We start from the raw sequence: 18,866 nt of genomic DNA, 5'->3' as shown, positions 1-18,866 counted from the left end.
CTCGCAGGAGATTTTACAAGAGCCACACGAGTCTTAAGAACAGTGGGCCCAACGATCAGAGATAAATTAACAAATACGTCCCTGTCTCTAATAATAATGGTAATGAAGAAAGTCTTGGGCGGCATGGTGGCGCAGCCACACAGCTCCAGGGACCTGGAGGTTGTGGGTTCGATTTCCGCTCCGGGTGACTGTCTGTGAGGAGTGTGGTGTGTTCTCCCCCTGTCCGCGTTGGTTTCCTCCAGGTGACTGTCTGTGAGGAGTGTGGTGTGTTCTCCCCCTGTCCGCGTTGGTTTCCTCCAGGTGACTGTCTGTGAGGAGTGTGGTGTGTTCTCCCTGTGTCTGTGTGGGTTTCCTCCAGGTGACTGTCTGTGAGGAGTGTGGTGTGTTCTCCCTGTGTCTGTGTGGGTTTCCTCCAGGTGACTGTCTGTGAAGAGTGTGTTCTCCCTGTGTCTGCGTGGGTTTCCTCCGGGTGAGTGTCTGTGAGGAGTGTGGTGTGTTCTCCCTGTGTCTGCGTGGGTTTCCTCTGGGTGACTGTCTGTGAGGAGTGTGGTGTGTTCTCCCTGTGTCTGCGTGGGTTTCCTCCGGGTGACTGTCTGTGAGGAGTGTGGTGTGTCCTCCCTGTGTCTGCGTGGGTTTCCTCCGGGTGACTGTCTGTGAGGAGTGTGGTGTGTTCTCCCTGTGTCTGCGTGGGTTTCCTCCGGGTGACTGTCTGTGAGGAGTGTGGTGTGTTCTCCCTGTGTCTGCGTGGGTTTCCTCCGGGTGACTGTCTGTGAGGAGTGTGGTGTGTTCTCCTTGTGTCTGCGTGGGTTTCCTCCGGGTGACTGTGAGGAGTGTGGTGTGTTCTCTCTGTGTCTGCGTGGGTTTCCTCCGGGTGACTGTCTGTGAGGAGTGTGGTGTGTTCTCTCTGTGTCTGCGTGGGTTTCCTCCGGGTGCTCCGGTTTCCTCCCACAGCCCAAAAACACATGTTGGTAGGTGGATTGGCGACTCAAAAGTGTCCGTAGGTGTGAGTGACTGTGTGTGTGTGTCTGTGTTGCCCTGTGAAGGACTGGTGCCCCCTCCAGGGTGTATTCCTGCCTTGCGCGCAGTGATTCCAGGTAGGCTCTGGACCCACCGCGACCCTGAACTGGATAAGGGTTACAGATAATGAATGAAGAAAGTCTTGGGTTGAATCCTTGTCCTGGGTCAGTGTGCGTTCTCCCTGTGTGTGGAGGGGTTTACTCCAGTTCCTTCCATAGTCCAAACAGTCACTGTTGGTCAGTAGAATTTGAGCAACTTGGTGAGTGTTTGTCTACAGGTGTGTGTGTGTGTAAAACTGCCCACAAGTATTACGTAGTATTATGCCTGAGATACTTGAGATGCCCTGTGATGGGCTGGTGCTCTGTTCGGGGGTGTGTCCTGTTACAGACGATGAATGAATGAGTGAATGAATGACAATGAAAAAAAAATAGCTGTGGTGGAGAATTCCAGATACATGTTTGTGATCATTTAAAAAAAAAAAAAAAAGTGGGCTGCAGTCGTGTGAAAAGCATTACGTAAAACTTTATTTTTTCACTGTACAAATTCTTCAGATTAGTAACTGGTAGCTGACAAGTGGTTACACACACCTCCTCCACTGGCTCTGCTCCGGCCCTGCTGCCCCTCCATCTTCACTTTAAAAAGCCCCCATGAAAACAACAAAAGGTTTATCACAAACTTGTCCATAGCCCTTTAAATACCCCACAGCTTTCTGGGACAGAAAAACAAAGGAGGAGGAGGGGGGAGGGGGTTTGAAGCAGGGATTGCTCTTCTGACCCTGGAACAAAGGAATCACAATAGAGGACAAACAGCTCAGGCTTCTCCACTCTCCAGAGGAGAGGATGTGAACAGAAAAAGCAACTCTTCTCTGGTTTACTTTCACACAGCATCTGGGCCAATGGCATGACGGCGGACATCTCCCAACCACACACAGCACTTTCAGAGCTCTGATCACACTGTTACTGAGGTAAGAACTGTTACGGATCATTAATACACTTATTATTATTATTATTATTATTATTACCACCATTTTGAACTCCAATTAAAAAACTTGGTGAAATCACTAAGTTCACGTTTGTACCCATTCCTGTCTCTACAGTATAAAAGGAGGAGATTGAAAAGACAATGCGGCTCAAAAACCATAAAACAACTTAAAGCTCTTTGTTTTCATTGGAACTGTGAGCTTGGGATCAGTTCTTGGGCCAAAGCGACTCAATGGAAGCCCATATGAAGTGTACACGCTAGTGTTTAGGCCAAATGTGAACTACAGAGGGCGACAGAATTTCAGAAACATGCTGCAGCTAGGGCTGAATGTGGGTGGCAAATAACCAATTCCCATTTTTCAGGCTAATATTGCTACCGAGATTTAAAGCAACACTAGGTATTAGTTTTACCTTAACATTACAGCTTCAAAAGAACAATAAGATGCTGTAATAAGGAGAATAGAGGCTCTGTCGTTGCATCCCTAGGCTCAGCACTGCAGAAACTGCACTATGTAACATTAATTTCACAGCAGTGCTAGAAAGGTAAATTTAAACTCTACAAACGTAGGGGGAGCCAACGACCAAACCACCAAACCTCGTCTAGTGTTTCTTTAAATCCAATTACCTTTTACCAGGAGACAACTCAGAAAGCAAGTTTAAAGGAGCAATCAATCATTCTGTATTTACGCCATTTTAAACATGGATTCATACATTTTGGGGGGACCCACTCCATGGAGCATAAACTGGTTCATTCACAGACTGCAAAGCAATTTGATTGTTTAAATACCATGTGGTCTTCACTTTATAGAAAAACGTGTAATAAATAATCGCTTTCATAAATACTGTTTACAGACGATTGGTGGAAAAATGACTTACTGCTCCTTTAAAACGTACCCACTACACCTCATTTAGACAACTGTAAACACTGTACGATGTAATAATCTGTCTAAAAATGAAGTCGGTCCTGAACCAAAATTAATTTTGATGAATAAATAAAAAAAGACATTGTTCAGTGTGAGCTGCAGATTTAAGAGTTGGACAACTCTTGTGACAAAGCAAAGTATCTTGGGTCTGTTCACAAACCTCTCTGTGGTTCTATTCTAATGTGAAATACAATGACAGATGTTCCTCCACGAGGAGCTATGGTTTAGTTGATTCCTAGTGCTGTGACCCTGTAGGAATTAAACACATCAGATCACACCCAACACAGAGTACAGCTTCACAAGAGGAGGTGGGATAATGCGATTTTAACCAAAGTTACACTGTGATTTTAGTTCCACCCGAAAACCATGTTATGTCACAGATTATTTACAGCCTTTTACGTACCATACAACAAACTGTAGAAATAATCCCAGGTTATACTGCATCACCTCACCTCCTCATGTGAAACTAATCCTGTGTGAATAGGGTTTAAACCGAGCTGAAGATTACCGATTTCCACTGGATAATCCAGACTGCACATAAGTAGCATTTTATATTTTTTTTTGTGCATTTCAAACCCCTCGAGGTCTGGGGCTTCTGAAGAATGTGACCTCTTTGTTGAACTGTTTTGGACAGAGAATCACGCGCACAGACTGTAAAAAGTCTCCAGAATTGACAAAACTGGCTGAAATGACAAGGGCATCATTGTCTCTGCGTCTTTAACAGCACTACAGAAATGTTCCGGCTGGCACTAGGTGGAGCTCACGAGTCCGCATCATTATCCTCCATGTATCAAGCTCTTGAACAGATTCAAAAATAAAAAAAACATAATCAACGAAATCATTACATCATGATTTTCCGATTACCGACATTAACAAATCTTCTCCATTTCTTTGTACCCACGTGTTTAACTTACGAAACCCTTCTCCGTCTCATTCTCACGCGCTTCACAATTCACTCATACATTCACAACGGCAGACATCCCCCCCTCTGTCTCTCTCTCTGTCCCTCTCCCAGTGACGGCACAAACTGACTGTTTTAGACAACGCTGTCAGTTCTTAACCACAGTTATTGGTCACTTTTTTTCTTTTTTTTTTTTTTTTTTTTTTTTAAACAATCTACTGAAGCTACAGAAACAAGAGAAACATAAAATCAAATCAATTACATTGCAAAGCAAACCAAAAAATAACCTGTTCTTGATTTTAAAACAGTCAGAACTACGTGTTTGGGTAAAACAGAGGAAAAATAAGACACGTGGAGTGGGGAAAAACAGAAATATGAAATAAAATTAGTGGGAAACAAAAACAAAACGTTTGTGCAACTGTGAACCAACCGCAACCTCTCCTCTGCAGCTCCCTCTCTGCAGAACCCCCACTTCCCAGAGAGCAACGAGAGAGAAAGACAGAGCACAGCCTTGTCCCGTCCCAAACGAACACTCGCGCACTTCCCTGATGAACTTCACTACACACTTGTCCTCAGGGGAAGCGGTTTGGAACGGTGCTCATACCGAGGCAGGTAACAGAACTCTTGGGAAGGGAGGAAGTCCCGCTGAGGAGGAGTGTGCAGGGAGCGTGTAGGGGAGGTGGCTGTGCGCAGGTTTGGGACGAGGCCGTGGTGTTCATGACCTGCTGCGGCCTGTAGAGGGAGCAGTTCTCTACAGGTTGTCTCCAGGCTGGTACTGGGGCTCAGTGGCGGTGAAGTAGTCCTCCAGGAAGGACTGGATGTACTCGAAGGTGGGCCGCTCGTCCGGCTCCTTTTTCCAGCACTGCCGCATCATCTCGTGAAGGGATTCGGGGCAACCCTGAGGACACGGCATCCTGTACCCCCTCTCCACCTGCTCCAGGACCTCCCTGTTCACCATACCTGCAACACACACACACACCAGGGGAAGGTCAGATTCTGATCTACAGTTGTCACAAACCCAGCGTGAGCAGCAGGGGGAGGTGATGACCAGTGACGAAGTCTGTCTGCTGTCTCACATCCATCAGTAACTCTTATATAACGCTCAGGAGCTGGACGCTGGTTCACTGTGGGGAGGCGACAGTAAGTTTCTCACACTCTGTTTAAGTGCTTCTCAAGACCACCTTAATGAATGCTTCGGGTGCTGAGTGAATGACGTACTTTTCCATTCCGCTCTCAAACAGCCTCGAGACTCCACTTATCCTCCTCTCGGCTCGAGCCGGAGCTTTTTACAGCGTCGAGAGACCATCGCATTACATCTGAACACCAGCGTTTAAACTGTTCACATTCACAGAGCTACTCTTCCAACGCCCTGGCGTTCGACCAGCTCATCAATTATACACCAACACTAATGATACACCAGAGAGCGAGAGAGAAAAACACAGCGGGGGACACACAAATGCATAGAACGTGAACAGAGTGACAGAAAATATGGGAGAAAACATGAGGAAAAAAAGTGAAAGAGTGAGAGAGAGATGTGAATAACGCGGTTAGTGATGTGCTGCGGAGGCCGCTGGGCAGGGCTGGTCAGCACAGATGGCAGTAAATAAGAAATGGTGCCCAGTCGGTGTACACTCCTGCCGCAGACAGATGGCCGCCTCTGATCAGTCATTACACACTAAACAGAGTCTGACAGCTCCAGCAGGGGGCGCACAAGAGACAGACAGACGCACACATCATCTCACTGCCCTTCGCCGTGGATAAAGGTGTTCGTTAAACGCACCGAGCCACATTACAGAAGCAGGTGTGGTGTACGGCACGCTGCTCTAAAACCATCTTCCAGGAAGGCTCTGAACCCGAGGCTAGAACATTGCTGTAAACTCTGGATGGCCTGCAGCCACATAAACATGAGTTCAGATGACAGTGTCGGATGTTAATGTGAACTCTTGATCCTTGTTGGTGTGCTTTGTTTGGGTAAAAGTGCAGATTTGGAGATACGACAAAGCACTGACGCAGATTTGACTCTAAACCCAACTGGATTACACCAGTTTCCCGGTAGAGACGTGCTGTCTGTTTACATAATGACGCTAATATCATAGGAGCAGCGAGGATTGTCTGCAAAAAAAAACAACAAAAAAGTAATTACTGCCTGAAGATGTGCACCCTCTGTCTCAGCTCGCGTTTTAAAGGGGACACATTTTACCTTTTATTTTTGAAACAAGTTAGAACGTGTCTATGAGAGATACGTGTTCATGAAGTGCTTTGTACAAAGTCACTCTCACGTAGAGAGTAATCGCCAGTTTCAGTCCCTTTCAGAACGAGATGTTTAAGGGCTCTGTCACTTTTATGCAAATAAGCTGTTGCTAGCCACGCCCCACCCATCTTATGTTTACGCAGGTGAGGGGTGGTGCCAGGGTGGTTCTATGCAAATGTCCTTATTGTGACATCACAATAAGGGAACCATCCAAACGGCTCGTAGAAGCTTATGATTCCGGACACAAAACTCTGAAAACGTTTTTTTCTGTTTTTTTTTTTCCGCACTTGTGTTTATTGGAGCAGTAGAGACCCGAGTGGAAACACAAAAGCAAGCAAAAAAGTGAGTTCTGCATAATGTCACCTTTAAACTTTCACCTGGGTAGGTTTTTTTTTCATAATAAAAAAAAAAAAAAAAAAAAAAAAAAAAAAAAAAAAAAAAAAAAAAAAAAGACTTCGTTTTTATTGAATAATAACATATTAAAAAGTAAACATTATTAACCCCTCTGTCATCTCCAGTTCTGTTAGAGCATTAAGGACACAGGTATATGATGGTGTTTGGCACACTGTTTCCAAGCAAATGTACAGTTGGGACTCTAATCTCTCTCTCTCTCTCTCTGTTAGAGAGAGAGAGAGAGCGAGCAAGAGAAACAGAGAGAGAGAGACAGACAGAGAGAGCAAGAGAAACAGAGAGGGAGCAAGAGAGACAGACAGAGAGAGAGAGAGACAGACAGAGAGCAAGAGAAACAGAGAGAGAGAGAGAGACAGAGAGTGAGAGAGAGAGAGAGACAGACAGACAGAGAGAGAGAGAGAGAGAGAGAGAGAGCGAGAGACAGACAGAGAGCGAGAGAGACAGAGAGAGAGAGAGCGAGAGAGACAGACAGAGCGAGAGAGACAGAGAGAGAGAGAGAGACAGACAGCGAGAGAGACAGAGAGAGAGAGAGAGAGAGACAGACAGAGAGAGAGAGAGACAGACAGAGAGAGAGAGAGACAGACAGAAAGCGAGAGAGAGAGAGACAGACAGAAAGCGAGAGAGAGAGAGACAGACAGAAAGCGAGAGAGACAGACAGAAAGCGAGAGAGACAGGTAGACAGAGAGACCTACCCGGGTACGGTACTCTGCCCTTAGTGACCAGCTCGGTCAGCAGGATGCCGAAGGACCAGACGTCTGATTTGATGGTGAAGCGGCCGTACAGTGCAGCCTCCGGCGCCGTCCACTTGATGGGGAACTTTGCTCCTGGAGGAACAGTGAGACAGAGTTCTTTAGCTGTGACAGAGAAAGTGCTCGAGGCTGTGTCTGTTAGTGTAGAGTGATGCACACCAGGAATGACAACTTCACTTCAACTGATATCCTGAAAGAGCTACAAGAATATAACGTGGATTTGGAGCAGAGTTTCAAATGCTTGTGGACGACTTTCTGAATTTGTGAATCCAGCACCGCTCAAAGGGGACGTCTACAGTCATTAGAAGGGGGGGCTGCTGTTTGAATGTGGCTGAAGTTTCACTTGTCTTTATGTTTTAATTAACTGTTTGAACTAAAAAGAATCTCATTTGAAACTCGAGTTGTTGCACTTTGGGTCTGCGTTTACTTTCATGCAGTTAGCAGCCTCCTGAATTTAAAAGTGGGTTCCTACCTAAACAACATAAAACAGCAAAAATAAGTCAATATTTCCCACCTTAGAAGCAGGAATAAAGCGATATCCTCATCTTGGTTCATGATTTTCAACATTTGGAAGGAGATTAATAAAAATTGTATTTTTTTTATTACAATCTTGAATGTTGGACACATTCCAACTGCTTTATAATCCCCATAGAAGGAGCATAAAATAAAATGAGTGAGTTAAGAGTGAGGTTTTTGATCTGAAACTCATTGCAGAACATCAGTACCTGGCCTCATTAATGTCCTCATGGCTGAATGCAATCAAATCCTCACAGAAAAGGTTCCTACATCTCGTTTCAAGCCTTCCTAGGGAAGTAGAGGCTCTTGTTACAGCAAAGAGGAACGAGATGCTGATTTCCTTTTAGCCGTATTGTCCGAGCACTTCCACAGCCATTTGCTGAAGTTCCTACTACAGCGCTCCAGACGACACGGCGTTTGTGTAATTACTGATTACTGCGACGTGTGGAATTCAGCTCACCTGATCCTGCCTGAACCCGGGGAGGTCTAGACCCAGGTGGATCACGGGTCTCAGAAATATCAGGCTCGGTTCCACATTTCACACGATTATATTCATTTAAAGATGGAAGACAGAACCCAGGTGTGAGGACAGGGTTCTTACAGTTGGACACATGCAGGAAGCTGTTCTTAAGCAGTGACCGGACAAGCCCAGGCCAGGGCTAAAAGGCCCGAGGGCAAACAAACTGTCCCTCCAGCAGGGGGCGATTAACATGATCAGACACAGTGACCCAAAAGGAGCTGAAGATAAAGCCAAACAGGATAAACCCTGACCCTGAGCAACATCCTAATTGACCTTTTCAGTGTCCACTTCCCATTTTTGTTTTTGTTTTTGAAGGAAGTCATTAAAATCCCTGGAATGTCAGTGATATAAACTGTAACTTCCAGTAAAACAGGACTATAATCAACTACCTACCAACATGTGGTTTTGAACCGTGGGAGGAAACCCACACAGACACAGGGAGAACACAACACAACACAGACAGTCCCCTGAGACGACTCTGCAGAGACACTACATGTAGCTCCACTGTGCCGCTCATTGAGGTATTCCATTATTAATAAGTGAATCCAAAGTTTATAAGAACATTTACAGAATGAATTTCAGGGCAATATCATGCAACGTCCCACTCTCCAGCAAGTAATAAACTGATCTGACCAATCATGGCTGCCTCCTACAAGCTGAACGCTGGCCTCTGACACTTGACGTGGAGCTTGTGGACACTTATGATCATGTGCAGCTACTCCAGAGCGTTCCATTTTATTTCCTGCTTTTTACAATTTTTTCATTTTATTTAACAAATACCACCTCTGCTGACGCCAACACCCTGTCAGACACGCACCTTGTCTTGCAGTGTACTCGTTGTCTTCGATGAGCCTCGCCAAGCCAAAGTCGGCGATCTTACAGACGAGATTATCCCCCACCAGGATGTTGGCTGCCCGCAGGTCTCTGTGAATGTAGTTCATTCTCTCAATGAAGGCCATGCCATCAGCGATCTGCAGGAGAAAGCAAACCAGGCTTAAAACTACGCCCCGGCAAAGGTTTACCACAAGCTAGAGCCTGCAGGTCTGAGGTCTGATTAACCCTTAGATGTTGCCGTTTTTATTACAGGGAACAACAAATGCATGTGGTAAAATTATGGGCTAGTTTCCCAGACAGGGTTTATGCCAAGTCCTGGATTTTCCTTTCAATTCAGAACACTGCAGTGCAGGACTAAGCCTAATCCCTCTCTGGGAAACTGACCCTATATTAATTCCTTTCACTCGAGACTCAACAAAAAAAGCTCTAGGGTTTTAAAGTGTTACCATATTTACTTTCTGAAAGGAGTCATTAGACTGCAAAGATTTGTCTTTATCGTCGATAACAACCAGCAGAATGACACCGAAGCACATTTCAAATATGTTCTCCAGAGAAGCTCTGAGGAAACTAAGCAGCACCTGACCCTGTATTACCCAGAGTATCCACTAGGGCGCTAGAGTGCATGTGTGAAATGGGCTCTAGTGTTCTGGGTAAAGTCTGAGTCAGTGCATGTGAGAAGTGAGCTGCATGTGAAAACGACTTTTCCGAGCCATTTCCAGACCCGATACTCCGGAGTTTCTCTAGATATTCATGTGTAAGTTCATGTGTGAAAAGGGCAATACGTTCTCCTTTAAACTCCTTCATGCCGTCCCCATACAAATCTACAGTAATTTTACCCAGAGTCTCCACTAGGGCGCTAGAGTGCATGTGTGAAAGGGGCTCTAGTGACCTGAAAATATCAGATTTTTTACTAAAACCATTTTAAAAATGGCCGCCCCCATATGGTGGGCCACTCTATGGATTCTAAACTGGGAGATTCGAGTTTATTTATATTAATAAACATTCAATTTCATTAAAATTGTTTGCTATGTTTTGTTTGAAATACAGTAGTATTTTAGTATGACGTGAACGTAAAGATACATTAAACCTGTCACACACGTTCACAAACAAACACATCTTTACACGGGTCGTTTCTTGTTGCAACACCAGAAAATTGTGTAACTCACTATTACATATAAACTCATGCCCTTGATGTACAGCCGCAAGTAAACAAGAACTCCACAGAGCGGAAGTGGTAAAAACCTGGGAATGTGGCCATCATGAGTTTAATTAAAGAGAGCAAACGAGCAGTATGAGCTGAGAGCATTACTGACGCATTAGCAGTTTAATTAAGGAGAGTGCACAAATAGCCTGAGAACAATTACCAGATCCCAAAGCAGCCGAGCCGTTCTGAGGAGCACAACTATGCTACTGAACGTAACAGTGTGAATGTGGGAAAAGTTAAGCTGGGGGTCATAGCTGGAGTTGTATTTCAATTACAGACTATATTCAGAGTTCCTGTCCCAGTGTCAGGGGAGTTAAATGACGCAGTGTGATGACCCAACATCTCTGCTATGTCCTTAAGTTGAAAACTTTTGTGGAAAAAGTAGCTTTTTGAGAACTGTTTTTAGGACATTTGTGTGAAACGGGAAATCACTGACTTTTGAAAACACTGACATAAAGCCCCTAATGCCCCCCCCTTCAGATGGCATTAAAATACTACAGAATCTGACTCTATAGTTAATCTTGGACTGTGATGGTCAACCACTCAATTGTGTCAGAGATGGCCAACGAAACCACAGCACTGAGGGGAGGGAGGGAAATAAAAATACTCTTATGACAGACTCCATTTTGTTGATCACACACACAAAAAAAAAAAAACATTCAATGATTGTTCTCATGCTCTTCTCTCTCCTTTTTGCTGTCACCATGACAGTGTCTTAACTCATAAGTCCCTTTCACACTTGCGCGGTCATCCAGAAATGTTCTGGTGTTTACATTTGTCCCGGACTTTACCTGGACATTATCCTCCTCGAGCCCTAGTAAGTGCTCTGAGTAAAGTCTGAGTCAGTGCATGTGAAAACAACTCGGGAAATGTTCTGGAGTTACTCGAGCATGTGCTGTGTGCCACGCCTAAAGCACGTGTTTCATCTCCCGCTGCGAGAACGTGCCTGAGGCTGAAGATCTGCTGCTGTGAGCTACATGTGTGAACGACTTTTCCGAGACATTTCCAGACCTGATACTCCGGAGTTTCTCTAGAAATTCATGTGTGAAAAGGGCAATACTTTCTCTCTTAAACTCCTTCATGCCATCCCCATACAAACCTACAGTAATTAGTAGCATGTGCTGTTCAACCACTGGTAAGTAGAAGTATTTCATAAAGGGCAAAGGAAAGGATAAGAGTAAAAATACAGTTTTATCCATAGGTTACTGTTAAAATTACAAAGAGCATTAGCTTGTGTGTGTTTTAGATGGGACGGAAATATATGGTGCTTTTAACACTACATGTTACCTGCTCTGCTCCACTTTTCGCTACCTGGTACTTTTTCCAAGTAGTCCCTACCCCGCCTCCACACACAAATACGGGAATGTAGCAGGTGACGTTGCAAAACACCGTCTGCAAAAGGAGCTGCAGGTTTTTGAAACCTCAGCAGTAGCAGCAGCGGTAATGTTGTTCACTCATCATGTATTCACATGTTGTTGTTTGGGAATGAACACAGCTCTGAGCATCAAGAGTTTTCAATCGCTGTAGCAGCGTCTATGGCGTGACTTTACGTGCTGCCGTTGAGAGTCAAAAACAAATGCGATCACATTTCCCTGGCAAATCAGTGCTCTACACGGTTTAGTACCTACTCGACTCGCTTGGAACTACGAGCAACCAGGTGCCCTGTTCCAGGGACCAAATTTGACTAATGGAAAGGTAAACAGCAAAGCAGAGACCAGCAGGGTCCATTAAGTACCATGTAGTGGAAAAGCCCCATTACAAGTAGGAGAAGACCCCCCTTGTAATAGTACAATAATAAAAAGCCCTACATGAAATATGAGTCTTTTAAAAGTAATGTCATTTAACCAAAGTCTTCAGAGGCTGAGCAGCAGCAAACTGACATCTTACAGTTGATCTCACAATGAGCTTCAACTCACGGAACGAATCCATGTTTCCAACACAGTGACCTCTGTGTGTCAGAGATTACAGCGCTCTGAGGGAGTAAGTAAAGACGCTGTGGTGGTGACAGTAAAAGAACGAAGGAGAAAAGTGACGGAAGAAGCTGCCTTAAGAGCACAGAGAAACAAGTGAGCAGTTGCATTAGAGTGAAGTGTTCTCTGGGGAGCGGAGGTTAAGTGCTCGAAGCATCAGGTGGAAAATGAGCATGAGAGGTTCCTGGGAGAAGAAGGCGGGTGGCGAGATGTCAGATCAGATATTAAAGAGATATGACAGCCAGACGGGGAAGAAAGTGAGAGCCAGCCGCTCTGAGACATGCTTTTCTCTCAGCTTCTGCCACACTCTCCTCGCCTCTAAATTGGTCTGCAGACTGTTGACAGGAGGCGCAGAAAACAGCTGGCTTCGTGTTCACCGTAACAGGCTGACTAAGAGAAAACAGAGCAGAGGAGACACACACACACACACACACACACACACACACACACACACACACAGGAAACAACACAGATGGCTCTCCTCTCTCACCTGCGCCGCCATGTCCACCAGCTGGGGAAGCTTCAGGAATTTGCCTTCACCTTCCTTCAGAAAGTCCAGCAAACTCCCTGGAACACACAATCACAGACGTGAGAATGATACAGAGTCATGTTCTCCTTCTGCCTGTCATCACAGAGTCTGGGGGGTGGTTTAACATTAACAGTACTTTATTAGCAGTACCGTAGCATGTAAAATCACATGTAACTGGTTGCACTGAGCATGCATTAACGGTGCCAGTGGGGCTAGGTACAGCTTTAGTCACCAGGGAGGCCAGTGTGGATTTACGATTATTGAAGCTTAGGGGTAAGGAATGACTGTAAAGCTAGCTTGGAGGGGGGTGGGTCTGGGATGCCAGACTTCACTGTTGTACGTTCTGGGGGGTGTCGTGGGCTTAATTCAGCGAAACACTGACGAGGGGAGGTGCATACCTGATGACCCCTGTGAAGAGCTAGTGATGCAGTGGGTGGTTTGGGTACAGATGTGATTCATGCGGATATTCAAATGCCAAACAAGCTTTTCTGCCCATCCCCATCACAGATGCCGTGCGTAGATTATTTTAAGTCGTCTCACACACTGGGCTGTATTACTGACGTACATATGGATACCCCCCAATGTCAGCTCCCCACACACACACACACCTCCACCGCCTAATATAACATTCCCTCTCTTACACTGATGCACATCTTTTTGTGTTACCTTTTCCCATGTACTCAGTGACGATGTAGATGGGTTCCTCGGACACCACGGCGTACAGAGGCACCAGCTTGTCATGTCTGAGCTTCTTCATGATCTGAGCTTCCTGCAGGAAAGCCTCCGGAGACATGGTCCCTGGCTTCAGTGTCTTTATTGCCACCTTAGTAGTACCGTTCCAAGTGCCTGAGAGAGAGAGAGAGAGAGATTATACAATACACGTTCATATTTTAAGGTGCACAAATATGTTTTAAAAGTGTTGGTGAAATCTTAGAAATCACAGCAATCCACACAAAGTGAGGGCAGAGATACATTTGGTGTTTTTGTACAAATTTGTAAACATTAAGACGTTAAACAAAGTGGTTTAATCCAGTTTTCAATCCAGTCCGTGCAGTCACTCCGTGTTTTCATTCTGCTCCTGCTCCTAACACACCTGAGTGCTTCATTCTCTATTCATGGGAGGAGTTTAATGGCCCGAGGACCTCAAGAACTGGACGTGTGCCCTTTGTATTAAAAAGTTATCTTTCCACAGAACACCATCCTGCTGCGGGTTCTGTGTCAGAAGCCGAGGCTGCTGTAAACTGCTTTACTTTGCCAGATCCTACTGATACTCCCGAGTGTGTTTCAGTGGGGGGTCTAATTGTCACCACTTCTCTTCTGAGGTTTCACTGCAGGGGAAAAGGCAGCTATTAGCCTGAGTGTGCAACCTGCACGAAGCAGAGGCGAGGAATTCCTCCGGTTGCGTAATGTTCTGCTGCATGTCGGGGCTTGCTGTAGGCCAGGCTTTGTGAGCCGTGATGAAAGAGGTAAGCAGTGTTTACCAAACCCCACTCTTCCACAGCAGCCCTCCGCACCGAGCTTCTCCAAACAGCCCATTATACACAGCTCCAGGCTCGGTGATCATCAGCTCAGGATGTGGAGGTTAAATGCTTAAATGTGACAGGCTCTCTGCAGCTTGTGTGTGGGAGGTTTGGAGCTAAACACGTCAAAATCCGTGAAAGTTAATATGACGGCCCCAATAATGAGAGAATTCAGCTACAGTGAGTTGAACAGAAACGGAACAGAACAGAAAGCCTTTATATTCGGCATAGAATGAAAATAATGACTGCTGCGGAGAAGTTTGTCATGAGCTGAAAGTCGCTAGGCCCAATGCCATCGTCGGTTACAGAAACATAAAGCCTCCCAGCATTGGAGGAGTGATGGAGCACCACCCAATAGCTTTGGGATGAGTTGGAGTAGCGTTTGTTATTGTTTTGTTAACGTACGCCGTCCCTGGGTGGCTCAAGTATTCACAAGTTCAACTCTTACATAAACATTTTGTTTAACCTTCACACATTTTATAGACAGAGCTGAAGCCTGAACTCTTAAACTGGTATGCGCTGGCGTCCATATGGTCCACGTGTCATGCCCTAACTGTACAGCAGTGTTACCCAATCCACGCAGTCCCCAGAACAACTGCTGCTGATTTGATATTTGGTTTAGTTTTACTGGGAGGTGGAATGTGGCACATTTTTTTACTGCTCAACTGCAAAAACGCTGCTGTAAAGTATTTTAAAGTGGTGTGTGTGTGTGTGGGGGTGTGTACGCATTTCTCTCTTACCCATCCAGACTTCCCCGAAGCAGCCCTGCCCCAGTTTGACTTCCAGTCGCAGAGATTCGCGGGGGATCTCCCAGGCGTCTTTAGCCAAGCCCTGAGTCTGAGGCTTCACTGTTGGGCACACTGTAGTGAGTCTGTAACACAGTCCGTCTGCATGCTCTACAAACACAGAGAGACATATCAAATGGGGAGTTAGGCTACACTTAAAGACGTTACGATGTTAATATCAGCACTGTAGTGGCTTTTTGTCTCCTGAGCTCCCTCTACCTGTTGCTGAGTGTAATTCACATTTACAGTATCGTCGTGAAAACAAGTCTCACACATACACAGACCTTCTGAGCCGAGGAATATTCACATTGGTCACGACCGGCTCTCGGCGCTTCAAGGTATAAACACAATCGGGGCTTGTGCACACACACTACCTCAGTATTGAATCGAATTAAATGTTGACGAATGCATGATAAAACCCATATATCTCTCATAATATACAGTGGACTGTGTTATTACCTCCATAGTGTGATTTGGGTGTTACGCTAACCGTTATAACCACAGCATCAGACAGATAAGCTAATCTGGCTAAAGTTAACAGCCGCAAACCTGGCTCACTGCTCGGTAACCTTCACAAAGCTTATTACTGAACTTTCGTCAACAAAACGTATCACCAACACCTTAACACATGAAAAAAGTGCAATACTGTGAAAAACAAAACCTTAAAACGCAGGACACCCAACACACAAGCAGAAGCAAAGGCCACTGGAGGAGTGAGCCTTCTACACGGGGGATGACGGAGGAGGCGATCGGCTTCCAACTACATGAAGCCCCCACCCCCATTAGAAACCTAGAAATCTTCCAAGGAAACCTTTTTTTAAATGTAGAGTCTCTGATGTTCCCAAAACAAGAGCTTTCTGACTTCATTCCTGAGCCGTCATGCGACCTTCCTAAGATCAGAGTGGCCACGGTGTCAAAAAATCTGCTCAACACTCTTCTTAGCCCAATAAACCAAGATTTCCAGCCAATCCCAGAGAATGAAATAGTGCCCCACACAGATGTCGCTCACCTGTTGCTGCCAGTTGCGCAGCAGACACTCCACATCCATCAGCCTTCTGCACATGTGCTCTGCTCAGACACTCACTGACCTCCCAGGCTTAAACTACCTACTTCCTCCCCTCTTCAAAAAGATACACAGTGCAGTTTCAGAGTTTGGACTCAGAGCAAGGACTGAGGTGATTTTATTTTTTTTGTCTTTATTTCAGTCCTGTGGAGCATCACAAACTTTTCATGCTGTACTTTAAAGTTAAAAAAACTATCTAGTGTTCCTTTAACATTTGTCCAAAGACACTCCTTATAATGACTAAAGGAGGGGGGTTTGTGATCCAGCCCTAATCACCCAACACCAGCACCTGACCACACTCACGTTCTCATTGGCTGTGCCCTGTAAACCACAAGAGGATATATCTACACCATATTTGTACCTGTGTAGTGTTTGACCAGCTTCTGCAGCGTCTCAAACTGGGCCCTGGTGGTGATGTAGTAGCCTCCGTTGTCAAGCTTACGGATTTTGTAATGTTTCACATTGTCTCCCTTCATCTCATCCCAGTCCCGTATGGAGAGAGAGTAGGCTCCTGTGCGGAGGAAGGAATTTACACTTACACACAAATCACAAGCCTCTGTTTACAGTCAAGCAATACTTACGTCCTCATGCCATCCACCTCACTGTTAAGAACAACAGGGACAAAAGGGACAAAGACATGAAGGAGTGCTCAAGCTAAAACCCCTATACAGATGTTAAAGCAGGGTATAGAGGGGTGTAGACTGCGGTCAGTAAATACTAGGCTGTCCCTGCTCAGTGGAGGAGCAGGAAAGTCCATCTGCTTCAGTCACTCTAAGCTTCCACTTCCTTTCTACGCTGTGGATCTCTCACCTTTTGTTGTCTCGCTCTCCCTGACCAGGAAAGTGCCCCGCTGGTTTCCAGGCACCAGCAGCAGTCGCTCTGCGTCTTTGCGCCCCATTTTCCCAAAGTACCATCTGCAAAAACGAGACAAGGAAGTGACGCTACAGCTGGGAGCTCTTGGATAACTGAAGCATGGTGCATCCGTACGGCCTGGCTTTACTTGAACCGGGAGTGGTCGTGACGGCACAGGGCCTTGGCAGAGAACAGACGCTGTCTGTCGGACTGGCCGTGGCCTGGTCTACTGCCACATTTCCCTAGGGCTACTCTAATGCATTGGTGAATTGTGCCAGCAGGCTTTCTCTACTGCCTCTGCAGTGGGAGGACAACACAGTGACAGAGTGCATTAATGCATCCAGTGGAAGAGGCTTCTGTGGGAGTGTGTGTGTGTGTCTGGGTATGTGTCAGAGAGAAGCTCTTTTGTCGTCCAGTCATGTGTGCTGTGGTGTGTTTGTAAGCGCTCGGGTGCTGGGGTCAGTGTGACTGGACGTCATGCACTCTTAATTAGAGCTGGGCGGATCAGAGCAGGGAGAGAGGAGACTCTTACTCTTCAGCCTGGATGGAGTCGGCGGGGGCCACATAATTGCTGGGAATGTAGCCCTTCTTCCCCGTGTTGATGGAGCGGGCCTCCCACCAGTCTCCCTCTCTGTGGAGGAGAACAAGAGCAAAAATCACCAATAAGGAAACAAGCTCCAACAACAAAGAACTGTGACCGTACAGAGCCCATTGTAGAGGGCTACGGGTTACTACTCACATTAATAAGGTTTTATTTTCATAACAAACCAGAATTTTACTGAATTCCTGGAGTCGTATTACATACATATCCCATAGACATTAATAACAATCAGGCTGTAGCTCTCGGAGATGCTGCAAGTGTGTCCAAACACATACACTGTTATATCAGCACTGTTCTTTTATTATTTATATTAGGGGTGGGCGATATGGCCCTAAAATAATATCACGATATTTCCGGGTATTTTGGTGATAACGATATTCTTGTCGATATTAAAAAAAAAAAAAAACACTGAAAAATACTTTTAATAATTTCAAGGACACACTATTGAAAGAGAAATCAATGCTATACTAATATTAATTCTATATAGAATTTACTATATCAATGGTAATACATGGTTATTTTTATTTAAATTTATTTTACTACAAATGTAACAAACATAATAAATAAATAAATAAATTACAAACTGTAATTTACCAAGATTCTGATTTCGTATAAAACAATAATGTGGCATAAATCTACCACACAAACAAAGTGCAGAAAATGCAGTGTGTTCATATAAACGGCAAACGTAAACAATTATACAAAAAGTGACCTTAAAACTTCACAGGAAATATCAAAAACACAGAATATTCGCTGTGCTGAGTCATTATTTAAACAACATCACGACATCACAATACTGATTTGTTTTTAATCGTTTTAAAAATGCTGATGATATTACTGTGAATTATACGATACGGCACAGCCCTAATTTATAGATTTTATTATGTATTCCTTTTATGTAATAAATTATTTTATTTTACCAGACACCACTAGTGTCCTGCAAAATCACTGAGGTCCACTGAGAGTGGTCTCTTGTCAGTAGCTAAATTCAGACTAGTCACAGCTGGTGGTAAATGATTCAGCATTATGGTCCCCACGCTTTAAGACTTTACCACAAAGTCACCGCCCCCTGCTCTTCATTTTCTTCTTTCAAATCTCTTTTGTTTTCTTGTTGTTGTTGTTTCTTTTTGGTGCCTCCCTGTGTAACGCGACCTTGGGAATCTGAAAGGTGCTATACCCATACAATCATTATTATTATATTATGTGGATATTTTCTCATTAAAGTCTAAGAGCTATAAAC

At 45.0% G+C, this 18,866-nt stretch overlaps 1 protein-coding gene across 1 annotated transcript in view; it reads right to left on the bottom strand.

Annotated features, from left to right (window-relative positions):
- Positions 1 to 1,524: 1,524 nt before the first annotated feature.
- The window catches only part of yes1 (YES proto-oncogene 1, Src family tyrosine kinase), a 50,721-nt gene continuing 33,379 nt past the window's right edge, over positions 1,525 to 18,866 (bottom strand). Inside the window, exons 4-12 of the mRNA XM_066682083.1 lie at positions 17,558 to 17,656; positions 16,984 to 17,087; positions 16,535 to 16,684; positions 15,066 to 15,221; positions 13,472 to 13,651; positions 12,767 to 12,843; positions 9,086 to 9,239; positions 7,176 to 7,307; positions 1,525 to 4,781 (exon numbers count right to left, since the gene is read on the bottom strand). Coding sequence (XP_066538180.1) covers positions 4,573 to 4,781; positions 7,176 to 7,307; positions 9,086 to 9,239; positions 12,767 to 12,843; positions 13,472 to 13,651; positions 15,066 to 15,221; positions 16,535 to 16,684; positions 16,984 to 17,087; positions 17,558 to 17,656 — 1,261 coding nt within the window. The 3' untranslated portion in view covers positions 1,525 to 4,572. The remainder of the gene's footprint in view (positions 4,782 to 7,175; positions 7,308 to 9,085; positions 9,240 to 12,766; positions 12,844 to 13,471; positions 13,652 to 15,065; positions 15,222 to 16,534; positions 16,685 to 16,983; positions 17,088 to 17,557; positions 17,657 to 18,866) is intronic.

The sequence above is a fragment of the Hoplias malabaricus genome, chromosome 9, assembly GCF_029633855.1.
Source record: "Hoplias malabaricus isolate fHopMal1 chromosome 9, fHopMal1.hap1, whole genome shotgun sequence".
NCBI classification, from domain to species: domain Eukaryota; kingdom Metazoa; phylum Chordata; class Actinopteri; order Characiformes; family Erythrinidae; genus Hoplias; species Hoplias malabaricus.
This window is presented reverse-complemented; position numbering and strand designations above follow the sequence as displayed.